Raw genomic sequence first — 26,704 nt, 5'->3', positions numbered from 1 at the left:
GCTTAATAAAACAACAAATGAATAAATGAGTGAATGTAACGTTAAAGAAAATTTTTCATGACACTTGTCAAAGACAGTAAGGAAGACTTATTCAAGAGGGACTATTGCAATTAAGATTTGGTACTAGGGGAGAGAAAGTGACAGTGAAGTCACTCAGTGTCCGACTCTTTGCTACCCCATGGACTGTAGCCTATCAGGCTTCTCAGTTCATGGAATTTTCCAGGCAAGAGTACTGGAGTGGGTTGCCATTTCCTTCTCCATGGGATCTTTCCGACCCAGGGATCAAACCTAGGTCTCCCGCATTGTGGGCAGACACTTTACCATCTGAGCCACCAGGGAAGTCCGCTAGGGGATGGAGACCAAGCTCAAATCCAAACAAACCAGGATAAGTGGAGGTTTATAGTTAACGAGCAGGGTGGGGATCAGTGAATGGAAAATTACTAGAGGAAGCATCAAGGCTAGGGGGATTCTTGCTGATCAGACTCAACAGGATTCTTGCCTTAAGGCAGCTTAAGGTGATAAGATGTTGAGAGTGAAGGATAAGGAATTTGACCAGATATCCAGAGTAATATCAAGGCTGGAGGATTTTCACTAAACTGACTCAGCAGAATTTTTGCTAAAACTGGACTAATTGGGCCAAGGACAGAGCACAAGATCAAAGTCTAGTTAAAAAAAAAGGATTCCAAGGCACTGACTCAAGTTTGGTCAAGGAGAGTTTTTATCAAAGAAAGTCTTTGAAAAAGTCTTCACTGACTTTGGAGAAGCCTCTTGAGAGTTCCTTGGACTACAAGGAGATCAAATCAGTCAATCCTAAAGGAAATCAACCCTGAATTTTCACTGGAAGGACTGATGCTGAAGCTGAAGCTCCAATACTTTGGCCACATGATGCGAGGAGCTGAAAGACTGAAGGCAGGAGGAGAAGGGGACGACAGAGGATGAGATGGTTGAATGGCATCACCAACTCATTGGACATGAGTTTGAGCAAGCTCTGTTGCTTCCTGAACTGCATATAGGTTTCGCAAGAGGCAGGTCAGGTGGTCTGGTATTCCCATCTCTTTCAGAATGTTCCACAGTTTATTGTGATCCACACAGTCAAAGGCTTTGGCACAGTCAACAAAGCAGAAATGAATGTTTTTCTGGAACTCTCTTGCTTTTTCCATGATCCAGTGGATGTTAGCAATTTGATCTCTGGTTCCTCTGCCTTTTCTAAAACCAGCTTGAACATCTGGAAGTTCATGGTTCACGTATTGCTGAAGCCTGGCTTGGAGAATTTGGCGCATTACTTTACTAGCATGTGAAATGAGTGCAATTGTGCAGTAGTTTGAGCATTCTTTGGCATTGCCTTTCTTTGGGATTGGAATGAAAACTGACCTTTTCCAGTCCCGTGGCCACTGCTGAGTTTTCCAAATTTGCTGGCATATTGAGTGCAGCACTTTCACATCATCATCTTTCAGGATTTGAAATAGCTCAACTGGAATTCCATCACCTCCACTAGCTTTGTCCGTAGTGATGCTTTCTAAGGCCCACTTGACTTCACATTCCAGGATGTCTGGCTCTAGGTGAGTGATCACACCATCATGATTATCTTGGTTGTGAAGATCTTTTTTGTACAGTTCTTCTGTGTATTCTTGCCACCTCTTCTTAATATCTTCTGCTTCTGTTAGGTCCCTACCATTTCTGTCCTTTATTGAGCCCATCTTTGCATGAAATGTTCCCTTGGTATCTCTAATTTTCTTGAAGAGATCTCTAGTCTTTCCCATATACTTTAGATCATCTGTAAATTACTGAAAATACCTAATACAATGTAAATACTATGTAAATAGCTGCTGGCCAAGGTACATTCAAGTTTTGCCTTCTGGAACTTTCTGTAATTTTCTTTTCTGAATATTTTCCATCTGTACTTGATTTAATGCTCCAGTGTGCAACCCTCAAATATAGGGGGCCAAATGTACATCCAAAGTGCCATAGTAACAGTAAGTAGCAGGACACAGCAGAAGGCGTAGTTGAAAGATTTACAGGGCAACTGAAGGGAGAAGGGGTCTTAGGTCTACAATAGAGCATTGGACTGGAAAATGTTTAGAGATCCTTGAAAATTTGAGCTGTATAAAAACAGCGAATGCAAAAAAAAAAAAGTCAGTAGTAAATATCTCTCAGTGATTTTATTCTGAGTTGACTTCTATTCTTCATAGTCTTTGATGATTATATAATTACTTTTCTACTCAGAAAATGAAACCAAAAACCAAGAAATCTTTTTAAAGAAAATAAGTGGTTGTTACTCTGTCCCTTCTGCTAAATAAGGGTTCTCAAACTTGAAAATGTATCAGAATCACCAGGATTGTTGGTGAAAAGAGACAGCCACCTCTGCCCCTCCCTCCTATTCAAAAGATCTGGATGGGGCCTGATAATTTGCATTTCTAATAAGTTCTAAAAGATGGCAACATAGAACGGCTATGTGGTGTCCAGAAAATGACTGGGTTTTGAGGTTAGTCAGATTGTAATTCCAGTTCTGCCCTTACCAGACTGTGTGTAGCAACAGTTGACATACTTTAACCCCAGTTAGCCTGTTTCCACATTGATAAGTGTCTTGTGAAGGCTGCATGATATGATTAAATATCCACTGCAGTGCAGGCCTTAGTTAATGTCCTTAAATAATGTTGGCCCCCTTCTCTTTGACTTCCTGTAAGGAATTAACCACACATTGGCCATAACTGGGTTTTACTGTGACATGGTTTAGCCATATCACAGGCCAAATTATTTCCTCCAAACCCAACAAACCATGTGCATTCCTGTTACTAATAAAATTTTCATTGTTCATTTATGAAATTGGGGAAAATAGTATTGATAGAATAGTATCTACTTTGATATAATCGATATCAGTATCTACTTTGCAGAGGTGCAGATCTGCATCCATAAGGATTAAACAATGTAATATGTTAAGTGCCTAATTCAGCAGTTAGCATGTGGAAGATACATAGTAAATATCAATTTCTTTTCCCTTTTTTTAAACAATTCATTTATTTATTGGGCTGCGTTGGGTCTTTAGTTGTAGCATGTGGGATTTTCATTGCATCACATGGGATCCTTCTTTGTGGCCCAGAGACTCATGGGCTCAGTAGTTGCTTTGAGGCATCTGGGACCCTTAATTCCCCCAACTGGAATCAAACTGTGTCCCCTGAATTGCAAAGCTGATTCTTAACCACTGGACCTGCAGGGTAGCCCCTCCTTTTCCTTTCCTTTTAATTGGATATTTCTCATTAGTATCTCTTAGAGCAAGTTCAAAATGGTCTATAATACCTCAAAACAATCTTTCCACCCTAATCAGATTGTTTTCTGCATCACATTTAATTTGAACTTGATTATTTGGTTTATTTAAATACTGGTAAGGACACACTCTATATAAACTATCATATTGGATTTTCAAGGAGATAAATAGACGACTGTTACCTGATTCTGAGTAGAGGTGACAATATACTTGAAAAGTTGAATAGAAATTCAAGGCCAGGTAGGACAAATCATACTTTTGTAAGTGTGCTAGGAATTTTGAGATTACAGTGGTTGATCTGATTATCTTGCACTAAGAACTAGAGAATTACGAAGCGTTGTAAGAGAGCTATCGCTTTTTGGCTGAGAAAATAGGTCCAGAGGTCTAAGTGGTCTAGGGGCACAGCTATGGAGTGGTAGAGGTTTCCTGTCCCCTGGTCCCATGCGGCTTATAGATTTGCTTCTTACTTTAAGTAGGCAGTATGTTGTTGCTAGTTAAGCACTGGGTTCCGTAGCTAAAATGTTTGGATTTGAGTCCTGGTTTTGCCAGTTACTATTTGTGTGGCTTTGGGCAAGCCACTTATCTCCATGCTTCAGTGCCCCATCATAAACTGAAAATAACAATAGTACCTTATTTCATAGTGTTGTTATGAGAATTCACCAACTTAATAACATGTAAAGCATTAAAAATTGTGGTTTTGTCAGTATAACTGCCATTAGTCTCCAAGAGAACGGAAGACAAAAAAATCTAGTCTTCTGTTTTTTCCGTCTTTGTCTTCTTTGTAAAACTTCTTCCCTCAGATTCTGATCAAAGCATCCAGATGAGCACTCAATGAATACATGTTAGCTACCTTAACTCTACAAGATAAAAACACATTTTTGTATCTTAGAAGTAAGGGTGGGGATCTGCCAAATTCTGGCCTAGTCTGGTTAACAGGAAAGTCTAGAAAAGTAAAAACTGAGAGAGCAACAGATTCTAGGACCCAACAGGTCTTCTTTAAAAAAGCCAAGATCAGTAGGTGCAGAGAAAGATGGAGGTCAATGAATCTAATTTCAACTTAGCTCTCAAATCTATTTCAAGACCTATTGCAAACTTCCTTGGGAAAAAATCTAGCCTTTTAAGGAAAGTGCAGAGAACATGTCTCCCATGGGTTTGTTTCGAGGGACTGTCTTAGCAAGTGCTGCGTTCTGCCCTGGAGGTGGCTGCGCGGATTTGTGAACTGAGGTGACAGCATCGACTCCCTCCGGAAGAAAAGATGCTGTCTCTACACAGGAAGTTTAACTGATAGTTTAACTACGATACTACTTGAAACACGATGAACAAAAAAGAGGAGGAGGACAACAGGGAGAAAGAAAAGAGGGAGGAGAAAAAAGAGGAGGAGGAGGAAGAGGAAGCAGCAGAAACCTCTGTCAATTCAGTCACAGTTCAGTTTAAAATTTAAATTTCACTTAAGAGAAACCAAGAACACCATCCCCCTAACCTCGCCCCCCACCTCCGTCGCCCCGCCCTGGAGCACCTTTCTCTACTCTCTTCAAATGCCTGCAGAAAAAATTCTAGGACTAATTTACAAGCCAAAAGGGCGGTCTCAGAAATAGGGAGCAGGTGGAGGTGAGAAATAACTTACGTTCAGGATTTGAAAAATTATGGATCTGGGGAGGGGGGATGGGAAAGGATTTGGCACCACTGTCAGCATCACCTATCAGGAAATCTAGGGATGGAGAAGGATACCAAGAAGGGTCCAAATCTTCTGCCTTTGGCAGATGCAAACCACACTGTCCACCTCCATTCTGCGCACTCGGGCGATATCAGGGTAAAAATAAGCATCAAAACAGGAATATTGAAGAGGAAAGATATAACAGTCAGTCTAGGGTTCTCGTGTGGGCGGGGGTTAAATGAAGGTTAGGCAAAACCACGGCATCAGAAGAGGTGGAAGAATTAAGGATCACCGTCAGACAAGCCCCGAAGTTTGGGGTCGAGCCAAGGGTTTGGGTCGCCTGGTAGCCTACGATTGGCTCCGCACAAACGCTCTCTAAGTTTCTCAGTTTGAGTCTCGCATGCAAATTTCCTGAAAAGGCACCGTCTTATTAAGGGTTTTCACAGTGCCTAGCTCAGAGCTGACCGCAGAGCCTGTTCTCAACATCTGTGAGCAAAAGCTGCTTTTGAAGTTGGGAGGAGGAAGGGCTCTGGTTTTATTTATGTTAGGGTTAGCTTTGAGGTGTGGCCAGGCACCAACGGCCAGCGAAAATTTCCCGATCGCCCTCGGTCTTCCACCTCTGTCCAGGTGACGTCGGTAAGCTCCGCAGGACCCGCTAGGGGCTAAGCTGCTAAGCCGCGTCCTTCAGGTGTCAGCCTCGATCCGTTTGGAAACCACAATCCCCAGAATCCCTTGTGCAGGGAGGTCAAGTCGCAAATAAGATGGCTCCAGAAGGGTGGAACATGCAGCAGGGTGGAAACCCTAGTCTCTGGCAGTTTCTTTCCCGGATGTGTTTAAATAACCGAATCCCACAAATGCACCACCCCGCTAACCACCTCCGTGGCGGAGAAGGCCACCGCAGCCGCCTAGCTCGCTCCTCCAGGGCATCCTGGGAGTTGTAGTCCAGCCGCTAGGCTGCAGCGAACTACCTTTCCCATGGTGCTCCACGGGTCGGGCAATATCAACGTTCTTTTCCAAAACTCTCTCCGCACTGAGACCCCGTTTCCCCACTCCCCTTCTCTCCGACAACGCGTTCTCATTCTTGGTGACAGAGTGGAGGCCTCCAGGGGCCTCAGCCGCTGGCTCTGCCGCTCGAGGAGGCACTTCCGGCGGCGGTTCACTTCCTGGTTGGGTGGATGGAGCCGGGCGGGAGCGCGCGCGGGGGAGGGGCGGCGGGTCAGTCTCCGCCGGGCGCTCCGGGGATCAGCTGGCGGGCGGGCGGGCTCCGAATGCGGCCCCGGCTCTCGCTGCAGCGCCGCCTCCTCTCCGCGTCGCAGGCCGGCCCGGCGGCCGTGACAATGTTGCGGGGCTGATAGCTGGGCGCCGGCCGCCGAGCCATCTCAAGTGGGTGCCGCCGGGATGCTGCCTCGCGGGGCGGCAGGGAGACCGGGGAGGAGGGGAGGCATTGCCCGCTGGGTCAGCGCTGCCCGAGGCGGCCCGAATTCCTCCGTTTTCAGAGCCCAGGGCACGGGAGTCCCGGGTTCTGGGGCCGGGGACGCGTTTTCAGCCCCAGGGTTTTTCTCTCTAGGAAAATTCATGAAGCGTTTCCCCAGGATGGTGGCTTCTGCTCCCCCTAGGACTCAGCAGTTGAATTTTTAAGTGTGTTACTGATTCATCCTCTCTCTCTCCCTCTGTCATCACAGGTTTAAACTTACACGAATCGCTCTCTTGAGGAGGAGGGGACCGCCGCGCGATTGACACGCATATTCCTATAGGCATCCTCCCTCAGCCCCCACCCCCACGGCCGGATTCGGGTGGCTCCTCTCCGAGCTGAAATCCGAGAAGAAATCTCCTTGGATCTCTTGTTAAAAAAAAAAAAAAAAAATCCAGAAACCGTCGGTATTTTGCTTTCCTGCTTCCTTTTCGCATGATGAAGAAGTTTTTCGACTCCAGGCGAGAGCAGGGTGGCTCTGGCCTGGGCTCCGGCTCCAGCGGAGGAGGGGGCAGCACCTCGGGCCTGGGCAGCGGCTACATCGGAAGGGTCTTTGGCATTGGGCGGCAGCAGGTCACTGTGGACGAGGTGCTGGCGGAAGGTATGGTGGGACTCTTTCGGTGCGCCGTAAATTAAAATCTTGTGCTGATGCAGCAAGACTCGGTTTCCAGTTGTTGAATGTATGAATGGCTTTTGCCCAGTTGACCCATCCTTCTCCCTCCCCTTGCCCTGTGAATCCTTGTCCTTGAGAAATGTGAAACGGGGATTTCAAAGTGACAGGGCTTTATGGGGTGGGGGGAGTTTGCCAGAAATTGTTTACCTCGGTGGCCTTTTATTAAAAAAAAAAAAAAAATTGACAGGACAGTTCTTGCCTGCCTCACGGAATTAAGGATCAGATGAGAAAAACGTATTGTGAAAGTGCAAAGCTTCCCATTAGATATAGGGTGTGGGGCTTGTGATCCTCCTAAAACTTGAAATACTGATGTGAGGGCTGCAGGGTGGGGTTGGAGAACCTTTAAGAGGGGTTTCTCCTCCCACCCAACTTTCCCTCTCCCTTGACCAGGGCTTGGAAGGAAGAGAGGGTTTTCAGGGAATCAGAATGTGTTTTTCCAAGAGCCAAGGCTCTTGGTGGGTTTGACTAGGTTTATTTCCTGACCTAACTGTAATCAGGTCCCCAGGATACAGTTCGGATAACAGAAATTACATGGAATGAATGTGGTTATTTTGAAATCGGTCCAGTGGGCCCCTCTTCTTCCTATTCTTGTCTTTTGATTTTGGGGTGTGTGTGTGTTTTGCCAAAAGAATTACTTGAGAGTGGCATCCGATTTTTGCTTTTTCTCTGTTGGAGAGGATGTTATTTAGATCTACTATGTAAATTCCCTACATGTGTGTTCCTCTCTATCTACAGACATGTAGGTATATATCTTTATCCCCCAGGCTTTCTGCCTGTCTCTTTTGGTAACCTTAACCTTGACCTTCATAATTATGCCAGACTCATACTTTTCACAGCCCACTGCCTGCCAAGTGTGCTTTTATTTTTAATAAAAGCAGCAGTTTCCTTGGCATGAAGCTATTCAAACTAATTGGATGGGGCCAACCTGCTGTAGGTTGTTTTATCGGCTGACAGGGAATGGGGGAAGGGGAGGCCTGTATTACTGCAGCATGGTGGGGAAACAGTTCAGTTGCTGGGGAAGGAGCCTTTTTTCAAGCTAAGGTTGGAGCAAGGGTCCTGACCTGGGCCCGGGAACTGCCTGTCACGGTGAGTGTTGCTGCTGGTGGGCTTGGAGGAGGAAGAAGCTGTGTCAGGCTCTCAGCTTGAATCAGCATGGGATTCAGCTGGGCCCAGTTTTCTGGGGTTATGGCTGAAGTCTTTACTTTAAAAACAGTGTCTTAAAAAAAACATCTGGCAGTGGATGTCCTTATGAAATTGTCGCGCTTTTCCGTTCTCAGTGCTGCTCTAGCTGGACTTGATCCGGGGTTTGAGTCACTATCCCTTTGGATCCTTCCTTGTGGGCTTTGATGCAGGATGGGAGATGCTTCTGTGCCCGCTGCCAGCTCCGCACCCTTGAGTCTGATCTATCTCATCCCTGTGCCAGAGCCCTGGCCCGCAGTGGGATGGAGAAATGGAGAAGGAGTGTGTCTGTGAGAGAGAAATTGGGAGCAATGAGGGGGCACCGAGCTCCTTCCTTCCCTCTCAACAGCCTCTGCTGACCTTAAAGCCCAGAAACATTTTGTTCAGCTAGGATGTTGTCTCGTTAGAGAGGAGGTAACCCTAAGCGGTGCCACTTCTCAGAGTCTGAGTTGATGGGGAAGAGAAAAGGCAAATTTTCCATCTATACTGCCCTTTTCTTCCCCAGAATTCATCCCTGGAACTGTACATCATGCCCTTTTATTTTTAAATGGAACTGAGAGCTTGCAGCTCTGTGTTCATTCATTCAACAAACAGTGGTGGAGTGTCCGCACTGTGCTAGGTTCTGGGGAATATAATTTAAAACTAGCTGCTAGGATTTACATACTGCTTTGAGAAATGGAAAACAGCCAGTTAAAATCAAGCGATATGAGCCATCATGGAGATTAACTTAGGGTGCAGTGGCTTCCAGTTTTAGAGTGCCAAGAATTGCTTGCTGCAGGAAGTGACTGACTGAAGGATGAGTTGGAATTATCCAGGTTCAGTGACGGCACAGACATTCAGAGTAGCAAGAGGGAGGGCCATGGAAAACTTGGTTTGGCAGTGTTGCCCTGTTTATGTTCTTTGACTCTAATTGAATTTGAATCTGTGGCTCTTAGAAGTATATTGGGCTTCCCAGGTGTCACTAGTGGTAAAGAATCTGCCGGTCAATGCAGGAGATGAAAGAGACATGAGTTTGATCCCTGAGTCAGGAAGATCACCTGGAGGAGGGCATGCCACCCACTCCAGTATTCTTGGTGGAGAATTGGTGCTAAGCATTGGTGGGTCAGTGGTAGAATTCTTGCCTGCCATGTAGGAGGCCCTGGTTTGATTCCCAGCCAACCCAAGAGCACTACTATTGGGGCTTCCCAGGTGGAGCTAGTGGTAAAGAACCCTCCTGCCATTGCAGGAGGCATAAAGAGACACAAGTTTGATCCCTGGGTTGGGAAGATACCAACCAACACACACACACACACACACAGACACACATACACACCCACACACACAGACACACAGCTATGGAGGAGCCAGTATACACACATACACACACACACGTATATAGCTATGGAGGAGCCAGTATACAAAGTACCTGTGAAGTACCCACCAAGTACAAAGGTACTACTAGGGTCTGAGAAGGAGGATATAGGGAGGTTTAAAGTGTAATGCCTGCCTTTAAGGAGCTGTCAGTGAATTTAGGAAAACAAGACAAAGGCAGACTTTCACTCCTACAGTGAGGTGTTTACTAGAGCTGTCTGTGGAATCAGGCAGTGAAAGTGAAAGTCGCTTAGTTGTGTCCAGCTCTTTGTGACCCCATGGACTATACAGTCCATGGAATTCTCCAGGCCAGAATACTGAAGTGGGTAGCCTTGCCCTTCTCCAGGAGATCTTCCCAACCCAGGTATTGAAACTAGGTCTCCTGCACTGCAGGCAGATTCTTTATCAGCTGAACCACAAGGGAAGCCCAGCAGTACTAGAGTGGGTAGCCTGTCCCTTCTCCAGTGGATCTTCTTGACCGAGGAATCGAACCACGGTCTCCTGCATTGCAGGTGGATTCTTTACCAACTGAGCTATCAGGGAAGCTCCCAAGGAATCAGGTAGCTGCTGCTGCTAAGTCGCTTCAGTCGTGTCCGACTCGGTGCAACCCCATGGACTGCAGCCCACCAGGCTCCCCCGGCCCTGGGATTCTCCAGGCAAGAACACTGGAGTGGGTTGCCATTTCCTGCTCCAATGCATGAAAATGAAAAGTGAAAGTGAAGTCAGTCGTGTCTGACTCTTTGTGACCCCATGGACTGCAGCCTACCAGGCTCCTCCGTCCATGGGATTTTTCAGGCAAGAGTACTGGAGTGGGGTGCCATCGCCTTCTGCAAGGAATCAGGCAGATCCAGATTCAAATTCTGGATCTGTTCTCGACCAGCTGTGAAACCTTGGGTAAGACATTTCCAGCCGCTCTTTGATCTCTCTGACAGTGGTAGTCAAAGTGTGGCACCTGGGTCAGGAGCATCAGCATCGTGTGCAGGAGCTTGTTAGAAATGCAAATTCGGGCCTCACCCCAGAGGGTGTGGCTGTGGGGCTTTAACAAGTTCCTGGAGAGATTCTGCTGCAAGTTGAAGTTTCAGAGCCACCGCCCTAGGGAGCAGTCTTGAAGATTAAATGAGGCGACGTGTGTAAATTACTCAACATTTTTCAGATGTTCAATATTTGGGAGCTATTATTTTTTAGCCATATAGGCAAGTAGTTAAGGAGGAGTAGGGGCAATGTGAAGGCTAGCTTGACTGCAGCTACTCCCCCCACCACCTCCCCCCCCAGCCCCCGAGTGTGGGTGGACAGAGCCAAATGTTCTTTGCAGAGGCCTCGCCTGGAGAATCCCAGGGACGGGGAAGCCTGGTGGGCTGCTGTCTATGGGGTCGCACAGAGTCAGACACGACTGAAGTGACTTAGCAGCAGCATGGCTCCTTACGGGGTCAAGAGATGTTTGGGGGTAGCCATGCTCCTTTGAGGCTCCAGGTGCTGACCTAGCCACCCATCCTAGCCAGGGGTGTCTCAGGCCGAGAGTCGTACTCAGGTGCCCAGGGCAGTGGCCGGGTAGTTCAGGGAGGGGTGATGCGGTGGACTTCAAGCAGAGACCCTGGTACCACCTCATCCCACTGACCATCCCTCTTTCTCTCATGTGGGTTTGGTCTGTCCTTTATGGGGGGGAATTGCAGGAACCCCAAGGACAAGCTGCTGGAGCAGAAGATCAGTGGCTTCAGCCCTGCTCACCCTGTCTCACTAACTAGTCCTAGGGGGTTGTCTGGGGAAGTGAAGGCTCTCCATCACCAGTTCAGAGGATCTGGCTTTTTCTTGGCTGGCTCAGGGTTGGATATTGTTTCTCTAGCTTCCTCAGGAAAGATACCGTGATGAGATACTAAAACATGTCTGAGGTAACGGGTGTGGGATGTCAAGGGGAGATCTGGTTTAAGCTTCCAGAACAAGCTCAATGGGAAAAGTGGAACAATGCTCAAAGGAGATCTGAGAAGCTATGCTTTTATCACACCTCCTTAGCTAAATGAGGCTTTACATCTAAGCTCCAGACACAGGTAAATGTTGACTACCTGCTGTGTCCAAAACAACATTCCAGAACTGCGTGGGTATATATAAGGTGGACCAGGGGGCCCTCAGGACAGTATTTGACCTCCACTAAAAGAATTCAGGTCTAGGGTTAATGAGAACTACCCAGTTAAGTCTCTATGGGAGTAAACATTGACAGTTTCTCCTACTTACAGTGCAAAGTAGGGACACTTAAAAAATACATTTGAAACCAGCTAAACCAACAAATGTGTGTGTATCTATATATGTGTATGTCAGAAATATGTATTAGCAGTATCAGTATGATGCAGGCATGTATTCATTTGGGGAATGTCAGTGCCTTCTCTGTATCAGGCACTGTATTAGATTCCAAAGCTAGAGGATGAATGGAACTTGGGCCTGGCTCTTAAGGAGCTCATTGTTGTTGTTCAATCAGTAAGTCATGTCTTACTCTTTGTGACCCCATGGACTGCAGCAGGCGAGGCGTCCCTGTCCTTCTCTATTTTCCTGAGTTTGCTTAAATTTATGTCCATTGAGTTGGTGATGCCATCCAACCATCTCATCCTCTATTGTCCCCTTCTTCTGCCATCAGTCTTTCCCAGCGTCAGGGTCTTTTCCAGTGAGTCAGCTCTTAGCATCAGGTTGTCAAAGTATTGGAGCTTCAGCTCTTGTTCTTCCAGTGATTATTCAGGGTTGATTTCCTTTAGGATTGACGGGTTTGATATAAACCAATGAATAATCCTAAGATAAGTGTCCAGCACTTAGCATGGTCCTGGATATAGAGTAGGTGGTAAAAAGACGTTATGAGATGATAAAGGAGAAAGGCCCTGGGGTGGAGGGTTTCCAGATGAAGTGTCATTTAAACAGGAATGTAAATTACCCAGTGGTTCCCAATGAGGGTTACCCAAGCCTTTCCAAGCAGAAAGAATAGCATGTGCGAAAGTGTGGTGAGTTCTGGGAATACCAGTGAGTCCGTTGTTGTCATTTTGGTTGGTACAAGTTTCCCTTCCAAAATCAAGGAAAGAAGGACACAATGTGGTAGAAGGAAATTCTTTTCCATTTCTCTCTGGCTGCGCTGGCTGCTCGCTTTCCCCAGTGGCCCTGGGCCTTCCGCGTAACTGTTGCCTAGCTGTCCAATAGGCAGTACTTCCTTCTATGCCTCAGCCCTTTGCCAATAGTGGGGTGAGGAGGTGGCTAGTGTCTGGGGAAGAGAGGTCCTGAAGCTTCAAATAGATGTAAGAAGCTTGAAGCTGAAGCAGGTAGGGGAGTGAGATGACCAGTGTTACAGGAAGGAATGGACAGGGGAGAAAAGGAGCATGTTTGACCAGAACAGAAGGTGTATTGGAGAGAGAAGAAAAGGAAATCAGGTCACAGAGAGCTTCAGTGGCAGGCTGGGAGGTTGGCTAGAAGCCTGTGAGGTCTTCTCTTGACGCAATCACCAATTTGACCCCTCCCACTTCAGATGTCTTTGCCTGCTGGGAAGTCTGGTCTTTTAGTGGCAACTGCAGATTTTCAGGGGGTGGTTTGTGAATGGTGTCTTCTTCCTGGCTTCAGGCATGATGACGGTTTTAGCTTTGCTAAATATAGCCAAATCTAGAATTCAGAAATGAAATCCAGAATAAGCCATTGCGTGCTCAAAGCCTTTCCTTTGGTCTTTCTAACAAAGTCAAGCTCACTTAATGAGAGGTTGTGAAGAGAGAGAATCAGTTTCCCATGGGTTCTGTGTAGGAGGGTCTGGGAGGAGGCTATCCTTACACCTCAGGAGCTAAAACTGTGGGTAGAGTACACAAGAAAAGCTTAGTAAATACTAATAAAGTACACACGAAAACATACTCCTGCATCAGAGCAGTCATTTCAACTTGCCGTCTTTGAAAGTTGACACTTCTGAAAGGGGACTAACTGTGCACCTTCATCTTGTCCTCTTCAAAGGATGGATGCTTTCTGAGCCGCTTAAGAAATCTCTGCGACATCTGCGTCTGCAGGAGCCAAGCAGTGATAGTCATAGGAATGGAATTGTCTATTGAAGTAGCATCTAGCACTTGAAGTAGCAAAGCGTAGCCTTGAGCCTCCTTTTCTGGAGCCGTCTTCTGGTGTGTTCGGTGTGGTGGTGGGAGCCCTGCGGGGTGATTTGGAGACCTGGGTTTGTTGGTTCAGTAATCATCCCTGAGCACCCACTCTGTGCTGGATATCATGCAGTGATTAAATGAGACACGGCTCTACCTTGAGGAGCTCACACTCACAGAACTTCAGACACATTAACAAATAGCTCTAAATGTTAAGATAAAGGGTTAACAGGGCCAAGGGAACAGACATGGGGGACCATTGATTTTTGGGTGAAAAGAAGTCAGGGAAAGCTAACAAAGGGTGATACTTGAAATGTGTCTTCAAAAATAAGAACTTACTGCTAGATGGACAGGGTCAACAGAACATTCTAGGCAGAAAGAATAACACGGCCAAAGATACAAAAGCAGGGAAAATGCACTGCTCGCTGCGAGCTAGGTGTTTTGAGGCAACAGTGGTCCAGGACTGTGTGGTCCAGGACTAGTGGTTCAGGACTGTGTGGGCCAATAAAGTAGCTGTTAGCCACATGTAGCTATTAAAATTTAAATGATATGAAATAAAATAAAAATTTAATTCATCAGACCACTTTTCACTTGCTTAGTAGCTGCATGTGGCTACTGCCTCCAGTTTTGAATAGCACAGATGCAGAAAATGTCATCTCAAAGTTGTAGTGGGCAGTGTTGGTTTAGAAAAATAGTCTCATAAACTTTTTTAATAGAAGAGCACTGTCGGTTTACAGTCTGTCCCTTCATTTATGTCTGTTTGTTTATTTATGTCATGTCCTGCTATTGTTAGCTGGGATCTGAAGGCACAGTATATACTTAAAATGAGGTGCATCACTTCTGGTAGTGGATGCAGATCCATACTTGAAATAACCTCAGTCAGGTATTGGTGACTCTTGCCATATTTTATTAGACTGTGGTTGTTTCTGCGTTGTCCTGTGACTAATGAAGAGGACACCCGGAACATTCTCTTGTTGCTCATGTATGCTTGTGTTATCTTTTATCGAAGGTTTCTCTCAGGAATCTTTTTAATCCCCTTGTTTGTTTTATGAGGGCTAATCCATTTAAAACAAATGTAATCAGTAAAGGCACTTAACTAAGCATATGGACGGTGCATCTCAGCCTCTGCTGCAGAGCTTCCCCCTTCCCCCAGGATCCCATCAGGTCTCTGAGGTGTGTGACTGCCATTTGGACTCAGTGGGAGCGCTAGAGATGGACCTTGTATTAAATATTAGTAAAGATGAGGTCTTGTCATTTTTTTTTAATCTTGTTTTTTAAGATGACAGTTCCTATGAATATTCTCATGTTTTCTTTCTAAACCCAGTGGATTGTTGTACCTCTGTTTAAAGACCATTGGTCTAGAGCAGTGGAGCAAGGGTGATTACACCCCCCTGCCCCAGCCCCATCCTTGTGACAATTAGCAATGTCTGGAGACATTTTTGATTGTCACATGTGTGGGTGCATGTTCAGTTGCTTCAGTCATGTCTGACTCTTTGCAACCCTATGGACTGTAGCCTGCCAGGCTCCTCTGTCCATGGGGATTCTCTAGGCAAGAATACTGGAGTGAGTTGCCATGCCCTCCTCCAGGGAATCTTCCTGACCTGGGGATCAAACCCACATCTCCTGCGGCTCCTGCATTGCAGGTGGGTTCTTTACTGCTGAGCCATGGGGGAAGCCCCCTTTGATTGTCACAGGAGGGGGTAATCCTGGTATCTAGTGAATGTGTGCCAGGGGGTACTGCTAAACATCCCACCATGCACTTGATGCCCTACCCTCAACAGAGAATTATCCAACCCCAGAAGTCAGCAGTGTCAAGGTCTTCAGCATGATATGGTGGTCAGTGTGGGGAAGGAGAGGAGTCAGCATGGCTTAGAAGGGTCTAGTTTGCTGTGTGATTCAGACATGCCACTTAATTTTTAAATTCATTTTCTCAGAATCAGCAAGCCAGCAATCTTTCTTAACTTACTATGGTTAAAAGTCTCTATGTAATTTTCTGTGTAAAACAACTACTTTCAGAATAAACCAACACACCAGCAGAGGTGGAATGGCAGGTCTGTGTGGGTCCTGGCTGAGGGGACTGTAACAGTGCTGTCCACTGCCTAAATGTGAATTATAAGCTCAAAAAAATTCTCCCCATATTCCCATATCTGAGCAACCCCAAAATGTGGTTGAAGCACATTTCTGGCTTGAATTGCTCAAAAGAAGGTTCAGTTGGGAAGGGATAATAAAAGTCAGAATGTTATGAGAGAAGATATTGATAATCCTTTGTACGAGGAAGAATTTTCAGGAAGAGTCTAATACTTGCAGCTAATGATCTTGGGTTCAAGTTCCTCCACTTGCACTACTTACCCATCTGGCTTTGAGGTAGTCGTTTAACCATCGTGAGCCGCTGCCTCCTCGTTTGTAGTAAATGTCCTTCCTCCCTCTGTGGGGTTGCCGTGACCATGAAGTGAAAGGCTGTGGGTGTAACACGGAGCGCATGAGACGCAGCTAGCCCTGCCAGCCAGGAGGAGCAGGTTTACTAAGCGTATTTTCTCCCAGCTCAGTTAGAAATGCTGTGGCAGAGGAGTAATGGAAGCCTCAGATCCTGCCCTCCCAGTTGACGTGACCCACACACTGGAGGCAAGTGCCCCCCACAAGACAATAGCTATTGAAATGCTGGAGTGTGTGGTGTAGTCTCTAAACTCTGGGTGGTTGAGGGAAAGGGAGCAGTGAGGACTGAAGTGGTGAGATGAGATTTTCTGGAGTGGCATTGTTCTTAAGTCTTTTCTCTGGGACCCCGTCTTCGAGGAACGGGAACCTTGTTTTAGGGAACACATCTAGTTCTGCACCTTTGCACATTCTATTCTTAGTAAAGTTGAAGTAAGTATTGCAACATTTTTAGTCTCTTTTGAGGAACAAAGTTTTTTACATAGATAAATCATATGTTCCGAGTGTACACCCAAAGCAAAACTTTTTTATTCTATGTGATTTTGAATCACTCAGGAATAATGGGTATTAGCACCTTGAGGCCATACTGCCTTCAAGATTTTGTGCCTACTTTCTCCCTCTGTTGCAGGAAGGGGACCCCTTCCAGGACCTGAAAGGGGGCCCTTGTCTAACACTTGGAAATGAATTGTCCAATGAGACAGACATGCTGACAAAGCAAGAGGCTTTATTGGAAAGGGACGCCTGGGTGGAGAGCGGGAGGGCAAGGGAACCCAGGAGAACTGCTCTGCCATGTGGCTCATAGTCTCGGGTTTGATGCTGATGGGGTTAGTTTCCGGGTTGTCTTTGGCCAATCTCTCTGACTCAGGGTCCTTCCTGGTGGTGCACCCATTGCCCAGCCAAGATGGATGCCAGTGAAAAGGATTCTGGGAGGTGGTAGGACACATGGCATCTCCTTTTGACCTTTCCTGAACTCTTCCTGTTGGTTGTGGCTTACTAGTTCAGTGTTCCCTGCCAGGACCTCCTGTCGTAAAATAATTCACGCAGATGGTTACTGTGGTGCCTGGGTAGGGAGGGCGGCTTCAGTCAGTGTGTTTCCCCTAATACCTCCTTATTAGCTTTATGGCCATTAGTCTGTTATGTCCTTTAAGCAGTCTCAGTTCTTCTGTTGAGTTATGGGCAATTGTTAGGAAAGAGGAATCCTTCTGAGTGAGACTTCAGCCTTGACAGAGGGCAAGTCCCCAGGTTGGAACAAAGTTAAAAGAGTTAAAACTTGGAGTTTCCATTTGAGATGTGCTGTGAGTGAATCAGCTTGATCTAGCCATTTTTCTCCTTGGGCTCTGAGTTAACTTTGGCAGACAACAGAAGGCCATGCCAGTTGAAGCTGTGTCATTTATGATTTCTGAAGAGCCAAGAGATTGTTAGATGAAAGAGTTCATGGCATCCGTATATTATTATAATAAAAGGCCAAGCATAGTGTTGATGTTGGATTATCATTTGTAATTATAATGATCTTAAATAATGATGCCTTTCATCTGGGGCTTGAGTCCTGGAGAAAGCAGTATAATGCCATGTAATTGTTTGGTGCCTGTTTTTAAGGATGCTTATAGCTATTGTACTGGGACCTTTAGAGTAAGAGAAAGATTATTGTCCCTCTGGAACTGAGCATGAATTTGAGAACAAAATGGAGACAGGAAGAAAGAAGAGGGGCCTCCCAGCTTTGCAGAGGTGGCAAGTCTCCTGCTAGAATCCTTGACTCCTTTTCCCTAGTCAGTGAATCTTCTTGGTTCAGGAAGTGCTGATTATCTTACGGGTTTGTTAGACTTGTTTAATTTCCCCTGGGGGTAGCCTCCTAGCCCTGTTTCACAGACCTTTGTCCTCTACTGTTTTTTAGAATCCCAGGAATCTTGGTGGTAGGGGAGTGGACAGTGTTGGAAGAAATAATTCTTTCTGACCTTTTGGCTATGGAAAAGCCCTGTTTTTACCAGAAGGTGTAGCTCGGTAATGACTGAGGAGAACCTGATGTTCAGTTCTGTCTTTGCTCCTTGACTGCCTAGATCAAGGGGAGCACAATGGTGTTCTCCTTAGAGGACTTTTCAGAGTTAGTTTAAAAGCATGGGTACTGGAGGTGGGCAGTCCTTGGCTTGTCCATTCCCTGTGATGGTGGGGAATTTGTTAAGATCCTGGCTTGTCATTTACAAAATGCGGATAACACCCTGGGTGGTTGTAAGAATGGGTGAAGTTCTGTAGGGCACTTAACATAGAGCCTAGCATGTAGTCAGTCTGCAAACGGTAACTCTTAGTATTTAGGTGCATGAATTTTGTTTTTCTCAAGCAGTATTTGGTTTGATGTGTGTAAAACCTGGTGGAGCTAGAGTCTTGGTGATAAATGAATAGATAATATTTATAGGTAGATATCTGTATCTTCTGTATCTATATATCTAAATCTTTCACAGTATCTACAAAACCCCAGGATGAATGAGAGGAGAAATTCTGATTTTATTTTATTTTTTTCCCCACTTAAAAGCCATGTGTGTTCAGGTAACTCCCCCAGCCTGTCAGGTTGCTGTTAGTATCCTGGGTCTCTCTGCCAGAGGAATGCCTGCCCCACAGGCACACGTCCGCCTTCGCATCTTTGTGCTCTAACACAGGTTTCCTGTTTCATTCAGGCCTGTGCTCCCACTCATCTCCCATGAGCCATGGATTTAGCTGTTTCCAGTGCTCTACTGATGGTGTCCCCTGCATCTGAGATCCCCTTCCCAGCCCGCCCACCTACCTTAATCCACCGATCCTTTGTCCTGCCTCACCTCAGTACTCCCCACAGCTGTCAGGTGGACATTCCTTCCTTCTGTCTTCCAATGCCTGTCATTCTTGCTCGCTCTGTTGACTCTTTGGGCCTGTAATCTCACACTTTTATTTTGTTGTTTATTCAATTATATCTACTTTCTAGTATAAGATAGATAGTTCTTAGGAGGCAGGATATAAACCTCAGATTTATTTTGTATGCAGTTAAGGACTGTTAAATTTGAACAGTGCAAGGGTGGGTATTGGAGAATGAATTAATTGAATGAATAATACAGTAAACCAGTATGTGCTAAGTTAAATTCAGTGGGCAGGCACTAGAACCAGATTTGAGAGGTATAGACCTCCCTTATCCCTCTTTCAATTAAAAAAAAATAGTTCTGTGTTTGGAACCTCATTACAATCATAAGAAATCTTCTAGTTTTTCAGTGAAGTTGAAAACAACAAAATACAAAGCAGAGTAGGACATCTTCCAGAAAATCAAGTAAATCTCTCTTTGTTGATTGGATTCTATTTTGGGTATCTAATACTGTCAGTCTCAAAAGTAGAGATGTGAGGTATAAATAACTTTATAAAGGAACTCTAAAACTAAGGTTAGGTCAAGTATCAAAAACTCAGATATTACTGGAATTTATCTTTAAGCAAGGCATGCATTAATTTTCTAGCTTGTGGAGTTGTAGAAGTGAAATGAAGTGAAAGTTGCTCATTGTGTCCAACTCTTTGTGACTCCATGGACATACAGTCCATGGAATTCTCAAGGCCAGTATACTGAAGTGGGTAGCCATTCTGTTCTCCAGGGGATCTTCTCAACCCAGGGATTGAAGCCAGGTCTCCCGCATTGTAGGTGGATTCTTTATCAGCTGAGCCACAAGGGAAGCCCTGTGTAGTTGTTAGCCTGCAATAAATTAGACAGTGACTCTCAACGTGTGTGCAGGGTAGTGAGCGCAGGGGCAGGGGGCAGATAGGAAGGGAATGTATAAGTTGGAAATGCCCAGTCCAGCCAGGAAAGAAGGGAACCTCAGTGAGAGTGGAGAGTGGTGGTTATACCCTCTAAAGAGTCAAAGTGTAGACTCAGGGGGTTGAGGTGGGGAGAGGACATGAGATTTTTATATCTGTCAAAGAGGATATGGCCTTTGAAAGTTTCATAAATATGGCACAAGCAGTTCAGTTGTAAATTGAGTCTGGAGAGGTGGTGCCTAAAATTGATCCCTATATGTAACTTTTAGAACATAGATAGGCACTCATTTCTCCCCTGTTCTTGCTACTTTAAGAGAGGAGAATTGAAAAGAGGGATCAGAGTACATCTTGTCTGGTGGTTTGCCCATAACTTTGTTGAAAGGTCGACTCTGAACAGAATTCACTTGAAAAAAGTTAGATAATATAGGCTTGCCCAAAAGATGAAGCATTTCTTTTTCTTTTAAAAGCATAGTATTAGAATATGAGTATGTTATATTAATAAGATAAAATGGGTTTTATTTAAGCTATGTACCCACCTAGCAATTTTGGAGGGATTTTAAGGTGATAGGATAGAACAGTGTCCAAATCTGTGTATTCAAGTTGTGGCTCTGGGGTTAGGTCATAGGATATGAATGAACAGCTGTATGAGGTAAGGGAAATAGATTATCCAGTCTGCTTCTCAGTGATCTTGGTCCCATAACTTCCCTTCTCTCAGCCTGTCTTTTCTTACATAAATAAGGAGATCACTGGGTAATCTCAGAGATCTCTTCAAGCTCAGACATGATTTTTGAGTTCTTAGTTTCAGTTGAGACCGTTTGGGAGGGTAGGTGGGATGGTGGGATGGATTTGGTTGAAGGGTTAAACTTATACAGTAGGGACTAGGACAACATTCCTGAGATGGGTTGTTAACCTTGGCCTATGTATGAGCTGTACTGGGAGGTGTCAGTATTAGTGGAGGTGAAAGGTTCCATTCCTTTTCTGCTGCTATGCTTTCCTCCATATCTTTCCCTTAAAAACATCAGTGTTAAGAATTCCACGTTGGAGTGAGGGGAAGCTAAGATGGCTCTTGGGCTTCTGACTCAAGTGACTAGATAGAGAATGGTGTCAATGAAAAGAATGGAGAAGTGTGTGAGGGAAAGAGAGTGACTTGAGTCTGGGACTTTTCAGCATGATTCAGTGGTGGTGAGGTTACAGTTCAGGACCCTGCTGGGTAGGACAGGCTTGGCTTTAGAGAAAGGTTTGGTGGGAGTTGTCTTTTAACCACATGATATTAATGAAGCTGACATGCACACCAGGAGCCAGTGTGCAAGAAGAGAGAAGGAGGCTATGGGTGGATTCCTCGGGAGCATCAGTGTAGGGCAGGTGGAAAAAGTGGAGCACACCTGGGATTCAGTTCAGACTCCTCTCTCTGACCTGCAAAACCCCTCCAAGAACTCGTATCTCCCTTCACCTTAGCTGGTGTGGTTTTTAGTCATAGCAGTGATTCCTCATTTTTTATTTATTTTAAGCATTTAACCTTGTTTTTTCTTTAGTGTCTTAGGTGGCTGGTCCCTTTGCTTGGAATATTTTTCCTGCTCTTTCCATGGCTGACCTGTCATTCAGATCTCATTCAAGTCTGACCTCAGAGAGGCCTTTCTCGACCATCCATTATAAGGAACCCATCATGTTTTAATTTGCCAGGTAGCATGTGTCAGTTGATTTTTCTTGCCCATAGTTTATCTCCCCACCACTAGAATTTCACCTCCATGAAAGCAGAGCCCTTGACTGACTTGTTTGTTGCCCTGTCCCCAGTGCCTGGGTAGTGCCTGGCACATCCAAAAGCTCGGATGAAAACCGGCTGAACGAACGAGTGAGCACATGGAGGAGGCAGAAGGAATGGCTGAGGATACGGATGGAGAACTGGGAGAGAGTGAGTGAGGGAAATGAATACTCAGTAGATTTAAAAGAAGGAGGGTGTGGATACATCAGGGTGTAAGAAAGCAGGAAGGTCACCCAGGATGAGGATGGAAGAGCATCTCTTGGATTTGGAAATATGGAGATCATTCATGAGCTTTGTTAAGAACATTCTAAGTGGAGCGATGGAGTGGAATTTAGGTGGGAGTGAAATGAATGAATGGGAAGTGAGGGGGATGTTGAGTCAGGGAGGAATTTATTATTATTAAGTGGTGGAAGAGTCTTGAGTACATTAAGCAGAAAAGAAGTGGCCACTAGGGAGGAAGTTGGAAATGTAGTACGGGACGATTACTGTTGAAATAGGGCTGAGGAAGTGATGGCACGTCGTGGATGGAATCATGAACTTTTATGGAACAGACGACCTTGAAGAGGAGAAAGAGCACTTTATTCACTGACCTGGAAGGAAGAGGAGTAAGAATGGGGGTGCAGGAGAAGGAATTGGTGAGGTTTGGCAAGTTGAGGGAGTTCTTGCCTCATGGCTTCTGTTTTCTCTTGGATGCTGTGGGGTGGGAGTTGAGTTGAGGGTTCAAGAGAGGAAAGAAGGATATGGAGGAGTTCCCTAGGTTTATGGAGAGAAAGACTGAGGACGAGTAGAAGAATGGCCTGGTCATATGGAGAGGCCATTTGAGATGACTCAAAATAAGAACACGTGTTGTCCTGACTCCTGAGTGTTTATCAGTTTTGAAAAATGCACAATTTTGAATTGGGCTTTTTCTGAAATACATTATGTGTTTCCTGTCTTCTAAATTATTGGAGTTCCCTGGTGGTGCAGTGAGTAAGAATCTGCCTGCCAGTGCAGGAGACACAGGTTTGATCCCTGGTCCCAGAAGATCCCATGTACCGAGGATCAGCTGAGCCCTTATGCCGCAACTGCTGGACCAGTGCTCTAGAGCCTGCAAGCCAAAACTGCTGAGCCCCCGTGCTGCATCTACTGAAGCTCACTTGCCTAGAGCCTATGGTCCACAACAAGGGAAGCCATCACAATGAGAAGCCTGCGCACCGCAATTAGACAGAGCCCATGGGGAGCCTGGTGGGCTGCTGTTTATGGGGTCGCACAGAGTCAGACACGACTGAAGCGACTTAGCAGCAGCAGCAGCAGCATGCAAAGCAATGAAGACCCTGTGCAGCCAAAAATAAATAAATAAAAATTTAAAAGAATTACATACCACAGAGGCAGCATAATATAGGTGGAAAGTACTCTTGATCTGAGCCTGTCTGGTGACCACCATGCCCTGGATTCTGGACAAAAGGCTTCCCAGCTCTGTCCATCATCAGGTTCTTGTCTGTAAAATGAGAAGGAGATGATGGTGAATTTGCTTTCTGTAACATCTTACTGTTCTCTTATTTCTCAAATGCATTGTTATTAGAATGTTCTTGTTTTGTTACAGATCTGTTAGGGCCTTTGCTTGATACGGGCAAGACAATTTGCTCCTGAACAGACTGGCCCCAGGTTGCTAGGCTTTTTGAATTTCATGTTGTGCTTTCTGGTGTTTTCTGGTTCCTTTCTTAAAAGATTGTCAGCTGTCACTTCTTACTGCTACCAGAGTGTCTTCCCGAATTAGTACCTCTTTAATTTGCCGCTTTTAGTCTGCTGTGGACTTTGAAACTAGGTGACTAAGCTTGTTAGAACCTTTTGTAGCAATAAAGAGCCTTTGAGGGTCTAAAATTTAATTAAAGTAGGTGAGCTGCTGAGCATGGGCTTCAGGTCTCTTGTTGGCACAGAAAGTATTTTTTTATGTCTCTTCTAGAAAGGTTGAGTTCTAAAGAGATAACGAGTTACCATTTGATACTTCTTATTAATGTAACATATTTAAAATCTTTTGCCTGAAAAATTGTCAACGCCGTAGGGCCTTCACTCTTCCGTTTTCCTTTTCATCTGCTGTCCTTTCTCTTGCTGCCTTCTCATCCCCTTCTCCACACTTCTGTGGAAGGCAGTATTCCAGGCACCGTTATCATACTATTTTAGTCATTCACTTTTGGCTTATTTGAAACCACAGAGATGGTTCCAGGATTATAACCCACTGTTCAATCCTTTATCTGTTTATATCTGTATAAGAGCCCTGCTGGAGACCCTCAGATGGTATTTGGGGTTGGACCTGGAAGACTGGGAAGAATGAAATGAATGCTAATTCTGTGTATAATATTTGGGAGATATGGAAGAAAGCAATCCAGAAGTATTTAAGTTTCTTACAACAAATTAATCCATAGTATAGTAGAATAATCAGAAGATAAAGCCAGATAAAAAGAGAAAATATTACCCATAATCCCATAGGTTACCTTTGTTAACATTTTGGTGTGTACCTTCTCCAGACTTGTTTCTTTTTTTTTTAAGAATTAGAATATGCTTTACATCATCATCTGTAGTTTGCAATATACTTAGCAATATATCTTGTCTTCTGTGTTAAATGTAGGCATCAACAGTTTTAGTCCATTGTATGAATGTTTTGTGATTTATTTAGTCAATCTCCTATTAGACATTTAGGTTATTTATAGCTATTACAAAACATCCGCAATGAGGATGTTTTTAAAGCCTTTGGGTACTTGTTCTATTACTTGCTTAGAATAAATTTCTTAATGTGAAATGGCTAGATCAAAAGATAAGCATGTTTTAGCTTTTGGTACCTATTATGAAATAGCCTCTAGAAAGAGTAAACCAATATATACTTCTACCAGAAGTGTATCTTTTTATGAAGTTGGACATGTTTTCTTTCTTCTTTTCTTTTTCTTCCTTCCTCCCCTTTCCTTTCTTCCTTCTTTCGTTTTTTTTTTCCCTTCCTTCTTCCTTTATATATCTTTTGTGGTGAATTTTTTATGTTTCTTTATTCCTTTCTATTAGGGCTCTCATCTTAATGACTTATAGAAGCGCTTTACCTATTTAAGATAGTGATCGTGTGTGTGTGTATCAGATTTTTGTTTTTCTATTTTATAATTTACCTTCTGTTAAAGTGGGGCTTTTGCAGATATTTTAAATTTTTGTGCAGTCAAATATGTCAGTCTTTCTTTATGATTTTTGCCTGCAGTCGTACTTGAAAAGGTCCGAGGAGAAAGATAGAGCCTGTATCACAGAGACCTTGTAAATTTGAAGTTTATCTTTGAGCAATAGAGAAGCCACGCAGTGTTTTTAGAGAGGGATGGCACGATCAGATTTGCAATGTAGTTATATTTGTGGAGGATGACAGGAGGGAGCAGTTTAGAACATTAAGGAGGGTATTGCCACGATCCAGGTGAAAAGCAGTGAGGGTTCGAGTGGCAGAGTGGTGATAGGAACAGAGAAGAGTACAGACAGATATGTAGGAAGCCATGTCATCAAGACTTGGGACTTGATTGGATTTAGAGGTGGAAGGAGAATGGAATCAAGAATGATAGGTACCATGTTTCTAGTATGAGAGCTCAGGTACCTAAGACAGAAATGGCACTGACTGAGCTATATTATTCAGGAAGAGAGGAAGGTTGAAAGAGGAAAGAAGACTCAGGTTTAATGAGGGAAGAGAATGAGCTTGACTTGATCAGTTTTAGTGTGTTTGGGTTACCTAGTGCTGTGTAACAAGCTACCCTAAAACCTAGTGGCTTAAAACAACACTTCATTATTTCTCACGATTCTGTAGGTTGACTGGGGTCTAAGCTGGACTTCTGTTGGGGCTTCTGCTTATCTCACTTCAGTTCAGGTCAGTTGCTCAGTTGTGTCGAAGTCTTTGTGACCCCATGGACTACAGCACGCCCGCTTCCTTTCCTACCACCAACTCCTGGAACTTATTTAAACTCATGTCCATTGAATCAGAGATGCTATCCAACCATCTCATCTTCTGTTGTCCCCTTCTCCTGCCTTCAATCTTTCCCAGCATCAGGGTCTTTTCAAATGAGTCAGTTCTTCACATCAGGTGGCTAAAGTATTGGAGTTTCAGCTTCAGCATCAGTGCTTCCAATGAATATTCAGGACTAATTCCCTTTAGGATTGATTGGTTGGATCTCCTTGCAGTTCAAGGGACTCTTCAAGAGTCTTCTCCAGCACCACGGTTCAAAAGCATTAATTCTTTGGTGCTCAGCTTTCTTTATAGCCCAACCCTCTCATCCATACATGACTGTTGGAAAAACCATAGCTTTGACTAAACGGACCTTTGTTGGCAAAGTAATGTGTCTGCTTCTTAATATGCTATCTAGGTTGGTCATAGCTTTTCTTCCAACATCTCATTTAGGATCTGTTAAAATTGTCTTTCGTCTTACCACTCTCTTATACACTTGAATTCGTACCATCCCAACATGTACCAACATATTACATTTCTAATACCATGCTTCATCCTTAGCAGAAATATATGGAAATACAGGAAACCCTGAGTTTATACACAAAGCTTTGGTTTTTTGTTTTTCACTCCCTGGGAGATGCAGTGAGAATTGGTTGAATGGTGTGTCTTTTACAAAATTTACTTATTTATTTATGGTAAAGTGGAATATGGGCTTGGGGGAACTTGGGCAAGTCATTTTTAGGAAAGAATAGCTTAAGGAAGTTGAATATTGTGAAACTGATTTGTTTGGGGCTGTTCATGCAGAGATATTGTACTCAAGTTTGAAAAGTCAAGAGTAACAAGAGCAATGGGATGAGAATGGAGTTCAGTTTTAGCCCTATTGTAAACATTTTTTTGGCTGTACCGCACAACACGTGGAATCTTAGTTCCCTGACCAGGAATCACACCCGTGCCCCCTGCATTGGAAGCTCAGAGTCTTAATCACTGGACTGCCAGGGAAGTCCTGAGTTTTAGCAACACTTAAGGGCAAGTTTAGTAAGGAAAGCTTTAAGAAACAGAAAGAACATCCAGAAGTATGAGGAGAATCAGTACTGCAGTGTCTCACGCACCCGGCACCCTACAGAGTTAAAAAGTTGGAATAA

At 44.6% G+C, this 26,704-nt stretch overlaps 1 protein-coding gene across 1 annotated transcript in view; it reads left to right on the top strand.

Annotated features, from left to right (window-relative positions):
• Positions 1-6,214: 6,214 nt before the first annotated feature.
• Positions 6,215-26,704, top strand: part of AAK1 (AP2 associated kinase 1) — a 152,013-nt gene continuing 131,523 nt past the window's right edge. Inside the window, exons 1-2 of the mRNA XM_052648743.1 lie at positions 6,215-6,299; positions 6,599-6,988. Coding sequence (XP_052504703.1) covers positions 6,823-6,988 — 166 coding nt within the window. The 5' untranslated portion in view covers positions 6,215-6,299; positions 6,599-6,822. The remainder of the gene's footprint in view (positions 6,300-6,598; positions 6,989-26,704) is intronic.

The sequence above is a fragment of the Budorcas taxicolor genome, chromosome 11 (assembly GCF_023091745.1).
Source record: "Budorcas taxicolor isolate Tak-1 chromosome 11, Takin1.1, whole genome shotgun sequence".
Classification (NCBI taxonomy): domain Eukaryota; kingdom Metazoa; phylum Chordata; class Mammalia; order Artiodactyla; family Bovidae; genus Budorcas; species Budorcas taxicolor.
This window is presented reverse-complemented; position numbering and strand designations above follow the sequence as displayed.